At 44.2% G+C, this 19,281-nt stretch overlaps 1 protein-coding gene and 1 non-coding gene across 12 annotated transcripts in view; both read right to left on the reverse strand.

Annotated features, from left to right (window-relative positions):
• PDE8A (phosphodiesterase 8A) overlaps positions 1 to 19,281 on the reverse strand; it is a 169,110-nt gene that overhangs the window by 1,478 nt on the left and 148,351 nt on the right. For 9 of the 11 annotated variants that reach the window (XM_054215151.1, XM_054215152.1, XM_054215150.1 and 6 more), the window contains 6 exons: positions 18,995 to 19,127; positions 13,291 to 13,455; positions 12,245 to 12,374; positions 5,379 to 11,488; positions 5,030 to 5,198; positions 1,007 to 1,076 (listed from right to left, as the gene is read on the reverse strand). In XM_054215151.1, coding sequence (XP_054071126.1) covers positions 11,382 to 11,488; positions 12,245 to 12,374; positions 13,291 to 13,455; positions 18,995 to 19,127 — 535 coding nt within the window. In that variant the 3' untranslated portion in view covers positions 1,007 to 1,076; positions 5,030 to 5,198; positions 5,379 to 11,381. Of the gene's footprint in view, positions 1 to 17; positions 111 to 1,006; positions 1,077 to 5,029; positions 5,199 to 5,378; positions 11,489 to 12,244; positions 12,375 to 13,290; positions 13,456 to 18,994; positions 19,128 to 19,281 lie in introns of all 11 variants that reach the window. The other 2 variants (XM_054215145.1, XM_054215146.1) reach the window with 2 other exon arrangements.
• On the reverse strand, positions 1,227 to 1,357 carry LOC128915386 (small Cajal body-specific RNA 15). The gene has a single exon (XR_008468626.1). It is a non-coding gene; the product is annotated as a small Cajal body-specific RNA 15 (non-coding RNA).

The following is a 19,281-nucleotide window of genomic DNA, read 5'->3' on the forward strand; positions in this document are numbered from 1 at the left end:
CTGTCACTGTGAATTACCTTTCTATAAATCCTTTAAAGGGAGGCCACCGCTTCCACATTGATCAGACCAGTACAACAACCAAACTGGAAGGTGACATCAATCTCATCTTTCTGTGTAAGACCACCAGACAGGGGTAAGTACAGTCCATCTCCAAGACTGTAAGAACCAGACCCTGTACAGAACTGGAAGCTGTATTTGACAGTAAAAGGGGAGTTTGCTACTGAAGCTAAAGGGCACTAACACGTCCCACACGGTACCCCAGAGCAGACCAACACCAAGTGTATTTGGTTTATCTGGAACCCTGGGTATAGCACTCATCTTGGAGAACTGTATTAAGCTGTCGATCTGAGAGCTATTTCTCCGCACTGAAAGGTGTCTCAGATGAGGCAAAACCAGTTCTCATCTCCAGCCTGTCTACAGCGACTCTGGCTCACTGCAGAACTAGATCATGTGAAAGGACAACAGTCAGTTAAAAACAAGTTGTCCTTGTCTCTGACAGTGAGTTACGTGCTGCAGGATGCATTTTTCCTGGTACCTGCTGGCGTTTCTGTTTCTTTTCACTATGTGCATTTACTGGCATGCAGCAAAATTCACCTTCTGTGAAGGACAGGAGCTCACGCCTAAAGCTCTGGTACTGGGCACCAACCCCACAGGCTGCCCTGATTTGCAGCAGTGATCTATGCATCCCTGCAGAGCTTACAGCACCAGGAACTGCCAAAGGACGGGACACCCCCAATCACACCTCACCCAGCAGCTAACTGGGGACTTTGCCAGGGCTGCCCAAAGGCCCCTAGGCTTAGGAGGAGTTACCCTCAAACCCCTTTAGGGCGGGCAAAACGGATCCCTTTTTCCAATTCCCTTCTGTTCCCTCTTGATTTAAAACATCAGTACACGTTGTTGCCACTGGAGGGCAGCACACGAAGCCCTTTCACGAGGCGCACTGGTTATCACACAGGTTTACACAAACTGCCTATGGCTACACAGTTACAGTTTCCAAATTGGTTACCATGATCCATCAGCACTCCAGCGTCCCTCCTCACCCAGTCCTGGAGCCGGGAACAAAGGGACCCACGGGCCTGTGAGCAAAAAGACACAGGTCAAACAGTGTCAAAAACACAAATACAACAGCCTGAAATACAATTTGGTGTGTTTGATTCAAACCAAACACACCCACCATTTTCTACAGAAACACGCTTTTAACTTGCTTGCTCTAATTTCCATTAAAACCTTGTAGGTAGAGGAAGTAGGTCCTGACTTTATCTCACAGGCAGGCCTTGTTCTTCCACCATTTAATTTAGGAGGATAGTATCAGTGGAGTCAATATTATGTCACTGGCTCCACTTTCTTAGTCCTCCAGGTGTATCTCCATAAGAAACTCCTGGGAAGTCTCAGGAACCGACTGTCCTCTCCTAATGCACAGAGCCTAATCACCCAGCCTGCCTTCCTGGCCTCGAAGGTAATTCCCTATTCCTAGCCTCAAACTCAGCTGTACCTTTGTAACTGCCGGCTTCTTTTTTCCAACAGTACCCGACGCTACTCATTAGCAATGCGGAGGAAAGCAGGCAGGGAACGGCAAAGGTGAGGCTCTGCTTCCCGCTCAGCTCAGCACCTGGACTCCACCGACCCCCCGCACAGCCCAAGGCACAACGCTGACTTTTTGTTAAATTTTCTCTCTGTGGCATTTATGCTGGTGTGCCAGTACGTATTGGGACTCTGCCGTTCTGCTCTCTTAAGCTGTACTTAAAACCTTTCCCAAGCAGATTTATGTCTTAAGCTGTACATAGGCAAGCAATACGGAGGACACGAGCTGCTTGATAAAATGGCCGTAAGGGGCTGCACCCTCTGCCAAAAGAGAGCTTATCCCACAGCTGGAACCGAATAAAAGTGTTTTTCTGGAAACGCAAATCTGTGGCTTAAACACAGCACCAGAAAGGATGCATCAGCGAGGAGCGGGGTCTCACACAGCCAAATCCAGCGGCATCCGCTTCCTCAGGCAGCACGGCCCGGCCGCCATCACAAGGGCCCGGGCAGCGCTTACCTGCCTCTCCACCATCCCCGGCAGGGCAACGACCGCGGGGATTTCCACACAAGAAATCCCCACATCACGGCGGCAGAACCCGTAAGGCGATACGCGAGTCGTGAAGAAAGAGGGGCAGGGAGAGGCCGAGCCTCGCAGGGCGCCCACCACGCGGGCGGGATGGAGCCGGCTCCACGGGGCGGCTTAACCTCCCCGGGGCCTTCACCTCACCTGCGAGCGGCGGGAGGGCGAGAACCGCCATTCCTCACAGGATGTTCTCGGCACATCCTTACCGCCGGCCGCCATGAGGCTTCACCTCAGGGCGGCCGCCATTTGCTGAGGGCGGAGGCCCCGTGTCGAGCCCCCGCCCCGGCCGGGGCGGGGGCTCGACACGGGGCCTCCGCCCTCAGCAAATGGCGGCCGCCCTGAGGTGAAGGCGGGGGAGTGGCCCTTTCTTTGCTGGGCAGCGCCAAAAGTAACCTGTAGAATCCCTCTATTCGGAGGTATTTCTTAGCCAGTTGTATACACTTAAGTTTTTCTCTCAGTCTCTAACCAAAATTCCTTACGTTCCGTCGACAGTATTGGAAAGAGAATGGTCAGGAAACGCCCGAGGGCAACAGCTCCTGCCCTGTCCTGCTCTCATGCTGACTTAAACCTGTTTATCGTGCCTATGCGGTGAGAGTCAGATGTATTTCACGGCCCGTGTAATAAAACGCTTGATGAAATGAAGGCTGGATAGGCCGACCATTTATAATCTGAGTTTGTAAAGCTTTCTTGTAGCAAGAGTCAGTATCAGCCCCGCTTGCCTTCGCTTCTTTGGTGTAGCTTTTCCTGCCTCCAGGAAAGCACCTGGTGCATTTAGTACGGGCCTCAGCTTTGGGAAAGCTTCAGTATCCTTCATGTCTTATCGGTTGGAGCTTACATGTCTTATATATCTTTCATGTCTTATAGGTTGGACCACCGCCAGTCAGGCCGGCCAGCCCAACTCGAAGCCTTGCGTGCTATTCATGAAGCTGCAGCTCCTGGGTTTCACTACATTCCTGATTCCTCAGGGCCTCCGAGGACCGCCAAAGGCAGGAAGAGCAGGCATGGGAGGGAAAGCTGGGGAGTGGATGGTCGCCAAGGCTCAGCATGGAGGCAGCCGTCACACGTAGGGACAAGCTGCTGGGCTTCATTCACGACTTTTTATTCTCGCACAAGGCAAAGAAATAGCTGGAGGTAAAGAGCAGTAGCCATAAACCACCTCTCTGTATTCTGGAGGTAACAAAGCTCTGCTTGGCCTTAGCAAAAGAAAAGCAAATTGCTCATCAGACTCCTCTTCCAAGCAGCGTAAACACTTTGCCTCCTGCCCTTGAAATGGCTTATCAAAGAGCAATATCTCATCAAAGCCTCTTTCAAACCTGGGCTAACCACTGTTCATGCTATTAACTGGAGGCAGTTTGGGAAGGGGAGGTAGGGGGCTTTGATTCCTCTGACATGAAAGCTTTAAAGAAAGAGAAGGAAGTCATAGTATCGACCTGTGATGCCATGGCATACAGATGAAAGCCTAGCTGTCATTTTTGCCTGCAGAGCCTCACCGTGACTTCAGTAGCCTGACTTTGGGGTAGCTCAAGCCTGATTTATGAACTGCAGTTTTCCTCCTTGGGTCCCACAGAGCGTGACCTTTCCTCCTCTCCAACACCCTACAAAGGCAGGGAGAAGAAGTCACGTTGCTTCCTGTACATGGAAGCATGTGGTCTACAGTGATGATTTATTAAGACCAAAATTTCTGAGCATGCCCAAAGAGATCACTTGTATTGACACAGAGGAAAGGACACTTAAGAAGCAGTCTGACTTCTCACAGCCCGTCAGGCATAGAAGAAAACCTTTGTTCCTGGTGGAGAATTTCAAATTCAGCATCATCATTGTTACAAACTGTTCTCTTGCTTTGCATTCCTCTGTCTGTGCGTTAACCCTAGAGTTAATATCTGGGTCTTAAAAGAGTTAAATAAGCCAAAAGGTCAAAGAATAGACAAAAATAAAAATACATAAACAAAGATCTGTTTAAATTAGAAATTTATATTACGTCTTTCTTTTGCTGCACATGGAAAAGCACCAGTATCAAACTGAAGAAAATCTAAGCTCAGGGAGTAGCTGATCAGAAGAGGTGGGAATAGGTCTCAGCCACGGCACCATGGCATTTCAGATACAGACTGTAATAATGTGACCATGCATTTGCAACCAGTCTGGAGGCAGACTTCCTTCAGAAAGCCAAAACGATCTAAGAGGTGGATCCATGGGTAAAAAATAACACCTAAGAGGTAGATTATGAACTAAACTAAGCCAATGAAAGTGAAGTATAACCTCACTCAAATTAGTGCCTTGAAGTCCTGAGGTGGGGCTACTGGTGGGCAGATGTGTCTCTGTGGGTTGCTAAGTGGGAAAAAACCCCAAAAGTCCCTTTTTTTCAGACCACCTTCTAGAAACACTATTGACTCTTGTTACAACAAAAGGAACACAAATACCGCTTTGCTAATACATACTGAGCCAGACTTTAACATGTCACTGATAATTTACTTAACAAATATTGTTAGGTATGTACTCTGATGTGGTTCAAAGAACACTTGTTTATTTAAAACAGCTTATTTTAAAACAAGGCTTTTTGTTTTCTTTCTTTTTTGTTCCTGGCATGATAGAGCAGCTAAAACTTTCTGCTTTCTGACCTTGGCTTGTCAGAGATTTGTCATAACAGGGGACAGCATATTTGCACTGAGTCTGCCAGCACGGATTTTCAGGGGTGAGAGAGGCTGCTCACTTTTAGGGCTGGGTTGTGGTAAGGAAAATTTCATTCTGCTCTCATGATGTCCTGAAAACTGTCAATTCCCACAACTTATTTCTCCCTAACTATCCCCAAAAGCTGTCCCTGATGTTATGCATGCCATTCCCAGCCCAGTCTCAGCGGGGTGGCTGGGCATCTTGCCTGTTTCTTAGCACTTATATTCATGCTATATCATTGCAGTCTTTCTTACTTACGGTAAACAGCGTCTGAAATAGCTGGCACCACCCACCGCTGGGGACAGGCGCTGGGACTCCGTGTGCGCTCGCCGATGGCATTCGGCATTCCCACGAGTCTCACTGAGGTCAGGACAAAGTGGCGAGGGAGGACAGATTTCTGGCTTCTCAGGAGCTCTGACCAGTATCTCTGTAAAGCGGCAGTGACAAACCATTATGAAAGCACTTGCTTTCTAAATTTCTCTTTCCACCATTTTTGAAAGTCAGCATGGTTCAACCCTGAGCCTGGCAGCCCCCAGGTCTAGGCCAGGGTTTCCTGCGAGGTGGACACTGACAAGCCACAGTGTTCCCTGCAACTTGTTCTACCCACCTGGGAAAGGGCTGTGTGGGTCTTCTTGTAAAGCACTTAGGGATCTGTAAAGGAAAAAATTCATTTTCTGTAAAGGAAAATATACAAGCAAAGTAACATCTTCTTTCTTCATGGCAAAAAGGGATAGTTCTTGCTGGAGGTGCGAAGCAATATTCTTCACACATTCCACACTGCAAATGCCAAGGGAATCTTATCAAACATATTCCATGTCATCTTGAGGCTGAAGACAAAGCCATACCTCCTCCCAAGGAACTAGGGAGCTGCAGGATCACCAGGATGACGTCATTCTGCTGGGTTATAAAACATGCTGCATGCTGAACTTGGCGCTCAGCGTCCTCAGGGTAAGCTAAGAGCTAATGTAATGAACTCCGGGGAAGGATTTACATCAAATACCACTTTGGAATATTAAAGACAGACAGGACCAGCTTCTCGCTTGAATAATTACACACTGACTAAATTCCTCCTTTCATTTCAAAACCGGGCAATCACCTTTTCCACTTCCTCTCTAAAACTGTGTGCGTTGCTGTGTTATTTCACTACCTCAAGAGAAATGTATGTGATTAAAGGATGAAGTAACTTCTGTTAATTACCATGGGCTGAACTAAGATTAGTTTTAGCTCTCGCAGTGACTCTTGCCACTCGAGGGGGGGAGCAAGCAAACCGAGAAAGAGAGATTCAAATTTCAACAAGTGTCCACAGCTGCTTGCCTTTGCTAACATAACCTCAAAGGCAGAGGTGCCTGCGAACACTCCTGAACTTCAATTTGCACATGGGAGTATAATATAAAAGACCTTGCATACATATTCACGCTGCAGGCAGTAGCGCTGCAGTGCTCACAAGCTGGTTTAGTTAACTATGTTTGTATTCTCCTTCTGTCTTTAGATACCAGCGTAAGGCTTTCAGACATTATAGGGTATTTTTCCAGGCTCACTTTAACTGCAATTAGAAAAAGAATATTTTCTTGTGGTAAAAGTTGTTGTAAGCAGCAAGAGTCAGTTTGAAAAGCCGGATTTAGTCCCAGCATTATGGCTGTGTGTTTGCGGGAGATCCACAGGCAGTGGTACTTAAGGGTAGGACTCCTAGCAAATGGTATCAGAAGAAAAATGGAAGACAGAGAAGCCGAGAGGGAAAAAGTAGAACATCAGAAGACCAGAAGACCGTTTCCTGGCCTGAGAAAGACTAAACCGTTAAACTACAAGCAGAGCTTGAAGGTCCAGGACTTCAAAGGTGTTTAGAAGCCTCCAACCCATTTTGCTTAATGGCTCTGGGTCCTCTGGCCTTTTCTAACTCAGTTGCCTTGCTTGTTAAAGAGGATGCTAACGCACAGCTTTGCAGGGTTTGCAAAGCTAAGTTCACTGAGGTTTGCATGGGAAGTGTGGGAGGAGGTTCTTAAAGATGTTAAACAAGGGAAAGAAAAGAAAACATGAGACACTTTGCCCTAGTAACACTGAAAGCAGGCACTGAGAGAAAACATTCAGTGGAGTTACAATACAGAAGTCCTTTGCCCCCAGAGCCATAGCTTTAGCAGAACAGAAGATATCTGAAGCACCTGGACATCCCCTTTGTTCTGAACCAGCAGTACAGGCTGCATAGGGACATGGCAGTAATTTAAAAGCTCGTTTTCTGCATCCAAACATCATGTCAGGATGAAATGCAATGCGTTCTGCTATCATTTAATGAGCACCCCTGGGACCACTGTCCCTTGGAGGCATGATGTCTCACGTCAGCAGAGAGATTATTTGTTTTGAAGCTTGTGAATAGCTCTGAGACTTCATTTCAAAGTGCTCCATGCAGAGTCATGACTCAAACCCTTCTGGTCTCACAGAAGGGCACAACTGACTGCAGTTTCCCTCTGCTGTTTCTGAGCATCCTGTAAGGGATTAGTAGATATTAATTTTATTATTCTTTCTTCTCTTTTATGTAGGAATGGCTTTGTCATTGCTTCAATTCCTTCATGTTCATGACACATTTTCTTCAGTGTCTCCACTGAGACAAGCAGAGACGGCCACAGCAAAAAGCACTGCAACAAAAACTATGGCAATCATTCAGTTTCAGGTGATTTTTAATTTATATATAGCCATTGGGAAAATCGTAGTATGAGAACCATCCTCAGACCTGTGACAAGGTAGCTGTGCACAACACTTGTCTGGTTTCTCCTGTTGTAAGAATAAGCAATTATTACCCAGAATTTTATACCTATCCCTTGAAGGGACCAAGATATTCATCTAGGGCAATTTGCTGAGAAAACAGTATTTTTTTACCAGATCATAATAGTTCATACTCACCTGGAAGCAACTAAAGTGATACCCAGGTTTAGCAGCAGTATTACCTGATTGAAAATATGCAGCATGGAAAGTAGAGCAAATCATTCTGAATGGGCCATTTAATGCTGAATTGCTGAACCTTATTCAGTTCTAAAACACAAAGCCTTAAGATTAAAACCCCAGAGATGCATAAAGGACCTCTCCTTCATCATGTCTACGTTGGATTTTACTCTTGCATTAGCATTAAAGCAAGAATAAACAAGAAGTGCAGACACTGCATAAGACTGCCAGCCTGTCTGAAATGGAGAATAATTCAATCATACTCTTTCAGTTTATTCCAGCGTTCTCCCTTCCACGGGGAAGGACCACGTGTAAAGCCATGGGTTTCTGTCCCAAGCAGAGCTCCATCACTGAGTGACAGTTCAAAAAGCATGGGAAGAGATACTAAACTGTAAAAGGTTCAGAGCACAGGGCATGTGATGTTGCTATGTAATCTTGAAGAAAGGAAGGAGATCTGGAATGGCTGAAGAATTTACAGTGGGATCCAAAGACATGAGGATACTGGAGGGATGAACGTCACATTAGAGCTATTACTGCTCCACAGCAAGGCCCTTCCTGCCGCGTGGGGGGCAGCCTGGAACCGGCCCCCCCAAACCCCCACAGCCTCACACTGCACAGAAGGCTTAAGAGGTGTAGCTTATAGAGAGAAGCTCACGAGAAGAGGTCTTCGTAAGGATCAGGCATGGTGGTTCCAGACTTTAATTATCATCTGTTCCTGGCAACAGTGAAATTTAGATGGGCAACGGAATGAACAGAGCTGCATTCAGTAGCTGCAGATCAGTGTTTTATGTTAAGTGAAATTATTGCACACCAATATGGACATAAATCTGGCTGATACAGAGGGTTGATTAGCACAGCTCTACACTCCAAATAATGGCACTGAAGATGCAGTGTGAATTTCAGGGAATTAATCATATTGATCACATCTTTTCAATGATAATGCATCAGGCATTTTTATAGCAGATTAAATTAACTGTTTTTACCATTCATTAATACATCCCAGAGTATTAACTATGCTTGTGAAGAAATATTTTACCCCCTTCCTGCAGACATTCTCTGGACCCATATGCTGTTACTTTTCCTCTCCTATCCTTTTTGCAGCAAGTAAGTGGAGGAGATATTGACGGTGTGGTGCTGTTTCCCTCTAATGGAGCCAGCTTTTCCTTGAACTAGGCACAGGAGCCTGCATGCAATAGAAGAGATTAACTCCAGGTGGTAAATTACAGCCGATTACAATAGGTGCATGTATATGGAAACACAACGTAATATTGCCAGGAAAACAACATATCTGGCAGCCAACTCTCCCTCTCTGGGCATGTTCCTTTTGAAAATAGGATACTTGATTTTTTTCAGCCTTCACTAGAAATATATCTGCTCCTTCAGTATCAACTGTAGAACCCCTGGAAGACTGACAAGGACCCCATGCCCTTTGTCCTACTGTTATCACTGGGGCAGTGGTATGGCAATACACACACATTGATGAACTAAAGGAAAATACGAAAGGGAATTCCCTGGCCTAACAGCATATAACCCAAATACTACATAGGAAGGGAGAGCACACAAGCAGAGCAAAAGACATGACGCAAACGTGAACAGTAGTGAGCTACAAATGGTGGTGGCCCATGAGTCTCATCAGTTTGGAGATGGAGGAACACAGAAACAGGTAACAACTGAGAGGTCACCTGCTCCTTTCTTACCTGCTTTAAGGCTCCTACTGCTGCAGTCCCTGAACTGCTCCATCATCCACCTCTCCCCTGCTTGTGCTTCTTCAGGAATGGTTCAAAAAGTCTCAAAAGTCAATTGCCTCTGCATTGACAACAGCCAGCAATTCTTTCAGTGCTTTTGGAGTGCCTTTCTGCCTACCGGGAAGGCTGGCAGCATACTCTCCAGGTCCTTCAGTGGAATAAGCGTGGCACCTGCCTTTACCTGTGAAGAGACTTGTCCAAGGGCACACGAGGGTTTGATGGGCTTGCCAAGGACAGGCGACAAACACAGGGGCTTGCCAGCCATATACCACCTTTCATCACCCTTATGCCAGTCCAACCCCCTCAATTCTTCCCTTCCCCAGACAGCAAGCATCTTAGTTATTTTAAAAAGAATTTCATATATCCGTTAGTCTGCAAACTACAAAGTAAATATACATTTCAAATGAAATGGCTAGGACTTTGACACTTCTTAAAATATACATTTTATTATTTTCTGGTGTTTGCTATGAAGGTTTCATTCAAATTGTGAAGGTACACAGCCTTTACAAACTTCTTGAGTTAAAGGTTTTTGTTGGTGGTTTTATGTTCTGTTTCTTTCATGGCAGAGGAAAATACATAGGCTATAAAATGTTGAAATTCACTAGATGTTTAGTATTACCTCTTCGTATATGCTGTGGAATGCTTTGTAGAAATACTATATAAAATAAGGCAGACTTTGACAGGGAATTCAGTCATAAAATTTCATGGGAGAAAACAAAAAGTTCCACAAGTTCCGCGCCAAATCCCCGCCCCGCGGTGGGCGCGGGACATGTGGCGTACAGAAGTCCCCCTCCCTGGCAGCGCTCTCGGGGGACCCAAGTCCTTGTGATCGAGGCTGCGACCTCAGATCAGACGTGGCGACCTGCTGAATTTAACACATTATTATTTTTGTAGCCGAGGGAAGATCAGGTGGTCGTCACTGGTTTGTGGGAGAACTACTGCAGTTCTGGTGCTCAGACAGTATACGTTTCTTGTTTATTCTACTATTCTCAAGTGAGGCCTTTTCAATAAAACTTATTTTAATTAACATAAATCAGACAATATTTAAACATACACATCTATCCTTACAGTGCAATAAAAATGTATCATTGTATAGTATTTTGTATTTGCATTATGAAAATAAAAGGTCTGTACATCAATTAAATGTATATTAATGAGTATGAATCATGTAAATTTGTAATGCATCTAAAGTTGGCTTTGGCTTTTAAGTATTTATAAATTCATAGAAAATATTGAACATCTAACAAAATAAATAAAACATATCATTTTAATCATAGATGCTAACGATCAACCTCAAAAATTCTTGTGTTATTTTTTACATTTGCTACTAAATTTCTTAAGGAGAACTCACTTTCAGTAGTGCTCAGAAGTGAATGATTGCACCTTCTGTGATGTGAAAAAATAGAGTACATCTATTTTTCATAGATCAAAAATTCCTTCATAGAGAGTTGCATTTTAAATGTCTGATTGTTCTACATAACTGTCTTAAGTGCTTATAAAAAGCATGTAGCTTTCTCAGAAACGCTGTGAGTCTCTATTAATAGATACTTCTCTTTCACTTGCAGGATTGAGGATTAAGCAAAATCTTCTAGTGAGTGTCCTTCTTATGAGGATTCTTCAAGGTCTTCCAGCTTCACATACTGGTATGAAGATATCGCAAAAATATGTTCACTAATAAACCCTCTTCGGTACAAGTACTGCAGCAATCCAGTGTAATTCCACTTGATAGGCTTATTTCATTGGAGTCCACACATGGTAGTTTGTGGAAGTCAACTGCTGACCTCATGTTCTCTTGAATTTGAAAGTTCCCCAAGCGCACAGGCTAGCCTTACTGTAATACTGAAGAGACCAAAACAAATCTGAAATCACATGAGTAAAAGTGAGCTTGAATAAATATGCATCTGGTTAGTAAATTACACACCATGGTCTAATTGCTATTCTGGTGGTGGTCGAAGGCTCCGCAGCTTCCTTTCATCTAGTCCTTTCCAGTATTTAAAGTTATTATCCAGATGCTGCATCAAATTTGGCAGGTCTGCAAATGCTAGGGAAGAAAGGGCAGAGTGTATTTAGTTTGCAGAATTGAAACAGTCACATGATTCTGTCTGCTTAAATATCACTTGAAATGTCTGGGCAACTGTGTTAAGTAGGAAAGCTTAACTCTGTCATACTGATACTTGAAATGGTTTTGGCCGTATAGCTCTCATCGCTCACGCGTCGCTCAGGCCGCTGAGAACAGTTCTCTTAGGTCTACTTAATACTGGTATTGCAAGTCCCAGCAAAGAGACCCAGTTTTCCAGGAGGCGCATAGCTAATTATGCTTGTAATTGTTCTACTTCATCAAATCTCAGTCACATGTCATGATCAGGAGAGTCACATTTCTGACCACTTTTACCACGGAGGCAGCGCTTGGAAGGAAACAGCCGCTCCCCCAAGCAGCTTCCAGACTATGGAAATTTGTCTTGAAGAATGACTGATATTAACAGGGACAAAATGACTGTGCCCAAAGTGCTATCAAGGAGAATATGTTCTGTTCTCCATTTACAGAGAAGCAAGTTTAAAATGAAGCAAGTTAAATATTGTCTGAATCTAATATATTAAAGGGAAACCACGAGAATGGCTTGTAGCAGTGTCAAAATACTTCTGAGCAATAATGAAGTTATTAGGCTTACTTGAACTGCAGAAATCTTCCCTTTTCTCCCCCTTTCTTTAGGAGCCATAAGTAAGCAATTTTATATCACAGCAGTTTCAAATGTTCACAAAATTCTTACTGTCAAAAATATAGCAGAGTTTTCCTTACCATCCCACGCATCAAACATATCAGTGATGAAGTAATCGATGAATGATATTTGGGATTTGGGGATGCTGCAAGTATTTCTGTCAAAAACGGGCATCACAACAGGTAAACCTTGCCTCTTTTCTTCATCAGTCTGCAAAAAACACTCTTGTGATTATTCATCTAAGACACATTCTGTTAATGGGCTGCTTTTAGCAGCAGATTGTTTGGCACTGACTACAGCATGCAACAGCTAAATAAACAGAGGAACGTGAATAAATCTGAAGAAGCAGCGATTTAATCTTAAGCACCTAGTCATCTAGGTTTCAGACAAACAGCAGACGAATAGTGCCTTCCAGTGTTTCCCACAAAGTGATACATTTACCTTCTGCATCTGCACACAAAGCTGACCCTAAGTAACTTCGCACGTTACTGATGAAGTTATGAATGCTTCAGAGCTAAAAGATGCTCAGCCATTCTCAGTCTCTGATGAAGCGACATTCGGTACAACTCAGAGATGGCAAAATCTCTTTTTTATCCTCTTTTTCCCTCCTTGAGGTACCAAGTTCCAGTTGCAGTATTTGGTCTATCATCAGTAATAACGACCCTGCCCTCTCCTTTTCCCCACCTGCATAAAACATTTCTTCAGCACAGCGTGCTAAGGTCTTACAGCATTTCTTGGAGTGAGTGCTATTCCCATGCTAACACTAGGACCTCATGATCCTATTCCTGAGGCATAGCCAGCACGTGGGTACGCAGGAGGCACCCTTCCTCTGCCTCTTGTGATGGGACTGCATTTGCAGGAAAAAACTCAAAAAGCCCAGCTCCAAACTGAACAACTTGACAGATTAATTTTTCCAAAAACTGCACTGTATTTGTTTGTCTGAAGGCATCTAGCCTTGTATCGGCATAAGTAACATCCCATCATTTAAAATGAAAAAAATTGCTATTTTTCACAATACGTAATGCAGCGTTAGATGTTCTGGGACGCTGGCAGTGTGTGCACACTGCTCTTCCCCTTTAAAGAGATGCTCACCTGGAATTTCAGCAGCGTGTTTTATCTGCCTTACCTGTGCAAAGTACTCCTCAGAGATGCGCCCAGCCCACTCTATACACTGCTCTATGGGTCGGCATGGATTGGAAATGTCAGCACACTTTATCAACATGCGTTTGATAAGGATACGGTTTTCAGGAGACGTGAGAACAGTTTTGATTGAATCTCCATCACCATTATTCTGTAACATTTAAGAATGAAGAACAATTCATTAGCAATGTCTCTGAATGCTTATTCAAAAGCTTTATGCCTTGGGAATGCTTTCAGCAGATCCTGCAGGGATCAGTACTGCCACTGGCTACCATATTTGATGTCCAACTGGATTTATAGGGGGATTATGAATGTTAGCCACAGCTCTGAACTAGCACTGAACTCCAGTTTCTGGATTCAGTCACTGTCGTTGTGTCAGATCTCTTGGGCATCTTTGGGCAAGTCATCTAATCCCTCTATGCCTTATCTGCCTCCTTAAAAGTGTGGCGAGGATCCATCCATCACTACACACAGAGTGATGAGCACCGTGTAGGCAGAAAAATGTAATTCTCTGCTGAAACCCAAGAATTAATGGACTTGCACATTAAGAGCGGAATAGCTGGTTTTTTAAAAAAAAAAAGGACTGACCCGAGATGCACGGTCATCCTCTGCACACAAACCTCATCAGCGTGAGTGTCAATCATTCTGACAGCACTGCTGCTATTAGGAGAGGCAGATCCCACACTGCCTCCCAGGCTTGCTCCTCACTCCCTTCCACTGGAGCCATGTTAGTCCATCCGTCTCTGACCTGACTGGGAATTTTACTTTCTCAGAGTTTATCAGTATTAAAGCGATATATTAGAAACGTGCTTCCGAACAGCCTGATCTTTCCTCTGCAAGTCTAGGAAAGCTTGCAGCCCACACACGGCTTATATTTGGTTCCCAGGCTGCACATATAAGCGCGTCAATGGTACGCTATATTTGGAGCCAGTATACAGCTAATATGAGTAAAGACTCTGATGATCCAGATTAGGAACTATTTTCTGTGGAGCTCTGATGAAGTAAGTTTCCAAAGGACAGAGATTCAGGATTAACATCTCTTAAAAAAAAATTACCTGGAAGTACCACATTATTGCTCGACTCTTTAGGGATGGGTAGGTACAGAAACTTACACCACCGTCTACCCAGAATAGAAACCCTTTGAAGCAAGGAATATACTAGACCTCTCTGGCACCTAACAAGGTCTTGGTCTATAGTCAAAGCGGTGAAGAAGTAACAGTAATAATAATGGTAATAATAATAATGGGCCACCAGTTCCTGCAGTACGAAGAGGGAGATACAAAGCAGAAGAAACATTCTGATCTTTTATTAGGACGTATTTTTCAGAAGGAAGTTATTGTGGGGAAGAAAGTTCTTCCTGAAGGAAGAAATTGACAATAATAAAAAAATATTGTTTGGTAGTATACTGGCTCAGAAATACCAGCTCCACAGTTTCTACCAAAGTGAGACTCCCAAACCAATTCTTTTCCCTCAGTTTTAGATACGTGGAAGGGAAAATACAGCGGAAACAAAAGCGAGGTGCATACATTTCCAAATTCATGACAAAATTACCTAAGAGAAAGCCAAAGTAAAGTGATGGAATCTTCAGAAACATGAGCAGTGTGTAAAAATTAAGCATGGAAAATTATTAGAGATCATTCAGTTAAGGATAGTGGAGAATATCCTAGTAGGTAAGCCACCAGGAATCAAGAAAGGATGTTCGCTTCCGTGAGCTGTTCAAACCAAGGGCACAGTTCTACTTGCTGGATGCGGATGTCTTGGGAATAAAATGTGCTAACTGTGCTTAGTCCCGGCATCCTGCTCAGAGTGCAGAGGTGTCTCTGCATGTCAGATGTTGGCTTCCTGTCATAGGCTTAGGTGACATCATGAAGGGAAATGGGAGGATAAAGGATGCTGGAGCTGGAAAGGATTTTTTTCAGTTTATGAAACAAAAGAATAAAGGAAACAAACAGAGCAGCTTCTCAGCATGGCTCTTTGAACAAGTATGTATAAAAATAATAAATAAAAAAAAATAAGTGGAACTGTCCCATTTGGAACACACGGTTGGCAGCTCAGCCTGCAAACACTACACTGAGTCACTGCCATGCCTGGAAACCAGGCCAGGAAACACACACTGCCGCTGCAACCAGATACACAACCAGACTTGAAAGAGGATCTGCCAGTGTTGTTCTGCTAGTAATGAGCCCAGCAAACGATTGGGTTTACCCACTCACACATTACAGGCCTTTTAATAGGAACCTGCTGAACCGAGAATCTCCCAACCAAAAGGAGGGAAACATTTTGCTTCTTGTTTTCAATAAAAATTGTACAGTCTTTGTCTTTCTTCCCATCCTTGGGCAGAATTTGCCATGAATCACAAATGCCTTGTGGGACAGATTATTTTCCTGCAGCCCCAGGGACTCAAGGGCAGAATTAAACTTTTGTTTGATTTCTATATGTCACTGTATTTGTTTTTACTGTCTGTACAGGTCCAAGCCCCATTCTTCAGCAGCAGCAGCTATTCAGCTCTCCATAACAGGCAAGAAGAGGAGTTTGGCTCTTTGGATGGATGCTGCTGCTCAAAAAACTACTGCATCTCAGTTCTTGGAGCTGTGAGGAGGGGCTCTGCGCACCGAGCCGGGCCAGTACAAGCCCTCCAGCAGGACCAGGCGCCCTAAAGAGTTACGCACCCCAAAAGGTCAACTGCCGCGGTGCATTACACCCAGTAGCACCCTTCTTCTCCTCTCTACCCCTCCTATGCTGAATGCTGCTACACTCATCCGGAGAGCCTGCCCCGCACATTCCCAAGAGCTAGAAAGACAAGCCATTTCTCAGGAGTACTGGGAGAAGAGGCCTTTAGTGAGCCTGCATGCCAGACTGCACTGGGGGTGAGCGGGGATGCGGTATGGTAGCACTGGGATGAATAGAGGAGCTGCCATCAAGCAGTTTCTTCAGCTGCAGACTGTCGTGCACAGACGGCAAAGTGCCCTGGCTTCTCCTGGCTAGCTCACTTCCTTGTTATCTCCCAATAATTGCTCCTTCTACTTTACTTCTTGTTTGTTACAATCAAGGACCTGAGCAGAGAAATGTTTAGCCTCACAATTTCCCATCCATTTTGCTGGCCTTACGTTTCCGTTGAAATATCCCAAAACAAAAAAAGTCTATTCATGAATATATCAGGCATAAATAAATGTATTAGTGTGTTACTTCTTAAAATCGTTCTAAGCAAAACTGGTTCTGTGGAAAATTCCACAATCATAAATTAATACATATATATGTTTAAAAAAAAAAAAAAGGTCTACAATGAAACAGCTTGATCATCTACAGCTAAGGTTGCAGGCTAGCCTGCAGGCTGACGCTTCACATTAAAAGATTTTGTTTAATACTGTTCATAACTGCCAATTTAAATTGTTTGGTTGAAGTTTCCCCACCAGGTGTCCGCCTCAGGCAAAGATGTTTTTCCCCCTGAAAATTGCAGTTAAAAATGTTTTGGTGGCTTCTACATACGAGGTTGAGGGAAATAAGCTCTTTGTGCTGATGTTAAAAATTATTGCTGTTTTTCTCTTTTTTAATACCCCCCCATTTTTATGAGTGAGGACCTGGAATTTAGCTGGAGGGATGGTTTGGGGGTAAACCAGTCACCAGCCCTGTGAATATCTGCTGGACAAGTTACAAACTTTGGAGAAAAAAAGTTGTGGTTTGTGTAGACTCGATAGGGATTGCTGGAGCCTGGGACTGAAGAGGACTCTCCCTGCAACTGCAGCCCTTCGCTGTGCTGGACCAGGCACTGCCCAGGCCCCGGTTTTGTAGCTAACAACAGGGAGCTTGTCTCTCCTGTACTTGCAGTAAAAATCACCTGCAGAAAACAGCAGCAGGGAAAAGGAGGTTGTTGCCTGATTTGAATTAAAAAAGATGAAGAGAAGGAGGAGAGAGGCACAAAAGTCCTGGGAACTGTGAAGGAGACAGGAAACTGGCAAGCAAACAGAACTGGAAGATGGGAGGAAGGCTGGAAAAGGAGGGACTTGTTGAGCGGGGAAGCTAGTGCTGGAAAATGGAGGAGGAAGAGAGGCAGAGCTAGTGAGAAGCCAAGGAGCACAACGGTGGGCGAGAAGTGAAAACAGCACGACGAGACAGTGGGCAGTGAAGGGGCTTTGAAGTCAGAGCAGAGTCAGTGAAAAACAGAATCTGATGCTACAATTAAGGGCTGACTGCATCATAACACGTGCATATAAACGGGGTCATTAGGTTGAAAAGATGGCGGTAGTCCTGTCACTTGGTAACCTTTGACAACAACTTTACAATTTAAGCCTGTTTTTTCACCATCCTTCCTTTATTTGTAATAGGTAGCAGACCAACTGTGCTAAGCCTTTGTTACGGCTTAGCTATTAAATGGCTAATCTAAGGACAAATGTGTGCACAAACTAGCTCTGGTAGCAGTGAACAGGCACTTGTAACGAAGTGTAGATATGTCCTGGGCAGTGAACTTTGTCATTACACAAGGTCCAATACAACACCCACAAAAATCAACAGTATTAGTCTGTCTGTAACTTTAAGCCGCATTCTGCACCGTGAGGCTGTCTGGGAAAAATGTTTCATAGCCACAGACTTAACAGCCTTTCTCCTAGTTTACTCAGTAAAACCAGTATCCTATGGGGACTTTGGCTTCATATTCACATCGTTCTCATTCGCATCGCTGGGTGCCAAGAACAAAGCTAATTCTAGCATATACTCCTGTGGACAAAGGTACTCTCCTCCAGTTAAGCTCCAATCTCCTTCTGACGGGTGAAGGAACAAGACCTGTTCCTCTCCCACCTTCAGATAATAAAAAGACTTCCCCCCCACCCCGTTACACACAACAGTCATAAATGTGGCTTTCTAAAAAACATGGTAAGAAAACACAGAAAACCATTACAGCTCCTGCAAGACGTTGCCACCAATGCAAACTTTATTATAACTGTTTCTTAAAATTTTCTCTTTGCAAAAACGATTCCAACAAAATTATACACTGCTCTTACTGGCAACAAAACTGCTGGATGAAGCTGTTATTGAAACTGGTGTGGTTTTTCAGAATGAGTTCTTAACAGGCAATTTCATTGTGTCCATGGGGTTCCAGATGGCTATTGATTATGTCTATATGATACATAATGCCACCATCATCTATTTTAAAGATTAAAAAAGAGTGTAGACAGAAAACCCGTGAGTGCTGCCAGGCAGCGCTGAAGGCCCTCATTTCCAGAGAATGTGCCATATGGCAGTCAATATACCTGCCCTTATGCTACACCACCAGCGGTTCCCATCGCGGCTGAGGGAGTAATGCAGCTTCTGTTCTGAGGCAAGTCTTGGCCCCTTTGCAGAAATTGCCAACAACAATGCCAGGTCGTGCCGCTAGCGCTCTCTCCGTGGGAGTGACTGGGTTCATCAAAATGGCAATTTTAACAGGAAAATATACAACTCCAGCTTCTGGTCCCAGGTAAAACATCATAGCACTGCAATATTAGTAGGATCCAAGCGAGTTCCACTCATCCTCAAAATGTGTGACGGCCATGTTAAGCAGAAGGGCATTCAAACCCAGAAGTGAAAGACACATTTCTAGTCTCTCTTTCTCCACATTTCTGATGAACTTTCTCAGAACACCATGTGGGGATTTCCTACTGCCAAGGCTTCCCAGTCCCTGCCTAGTCATTTTAAGGAGGACTTGCAGTGTTGCTTACCCCATTTTCTTCTAGCGCTGCCAAGGGTTTATTAATGCTGTTGACAAACTTGTTGACATGCTCAAAGTGCTTTGTCATTTCTGTTGCTAAGACCATGTCAATAATGGCTTGGCGAAGGGTTCGATACTCATTCCTGTTTAAAGAAGGAAACAATTAAGAATGCTGGCTAGTTCACAAAGGGCTGCTTGCTAAAACACGTCTAACAAAAATGCTACAGACCATTTCCGTTGGAGAGAGGTGCTAGGGGAAGAAAGAACAGTAATAAAGGCTTGGACAGCTGCGTCTAT

This window comes from Rissa tridactyla, chromosome 9 (assembly GCF_028500815.1).
Source record: "Rissa tridactyla isolate bRisTri1 chromosome 9, bRisTri1.patW.cur.20221130, whole genome shotgun sequence".
Taxonomy (NCBI): Eukaryota; Metazoa; Chordata; class Aves; order Charadriiformes; family Laridae; genus Rissa; species Rissa tridactyla.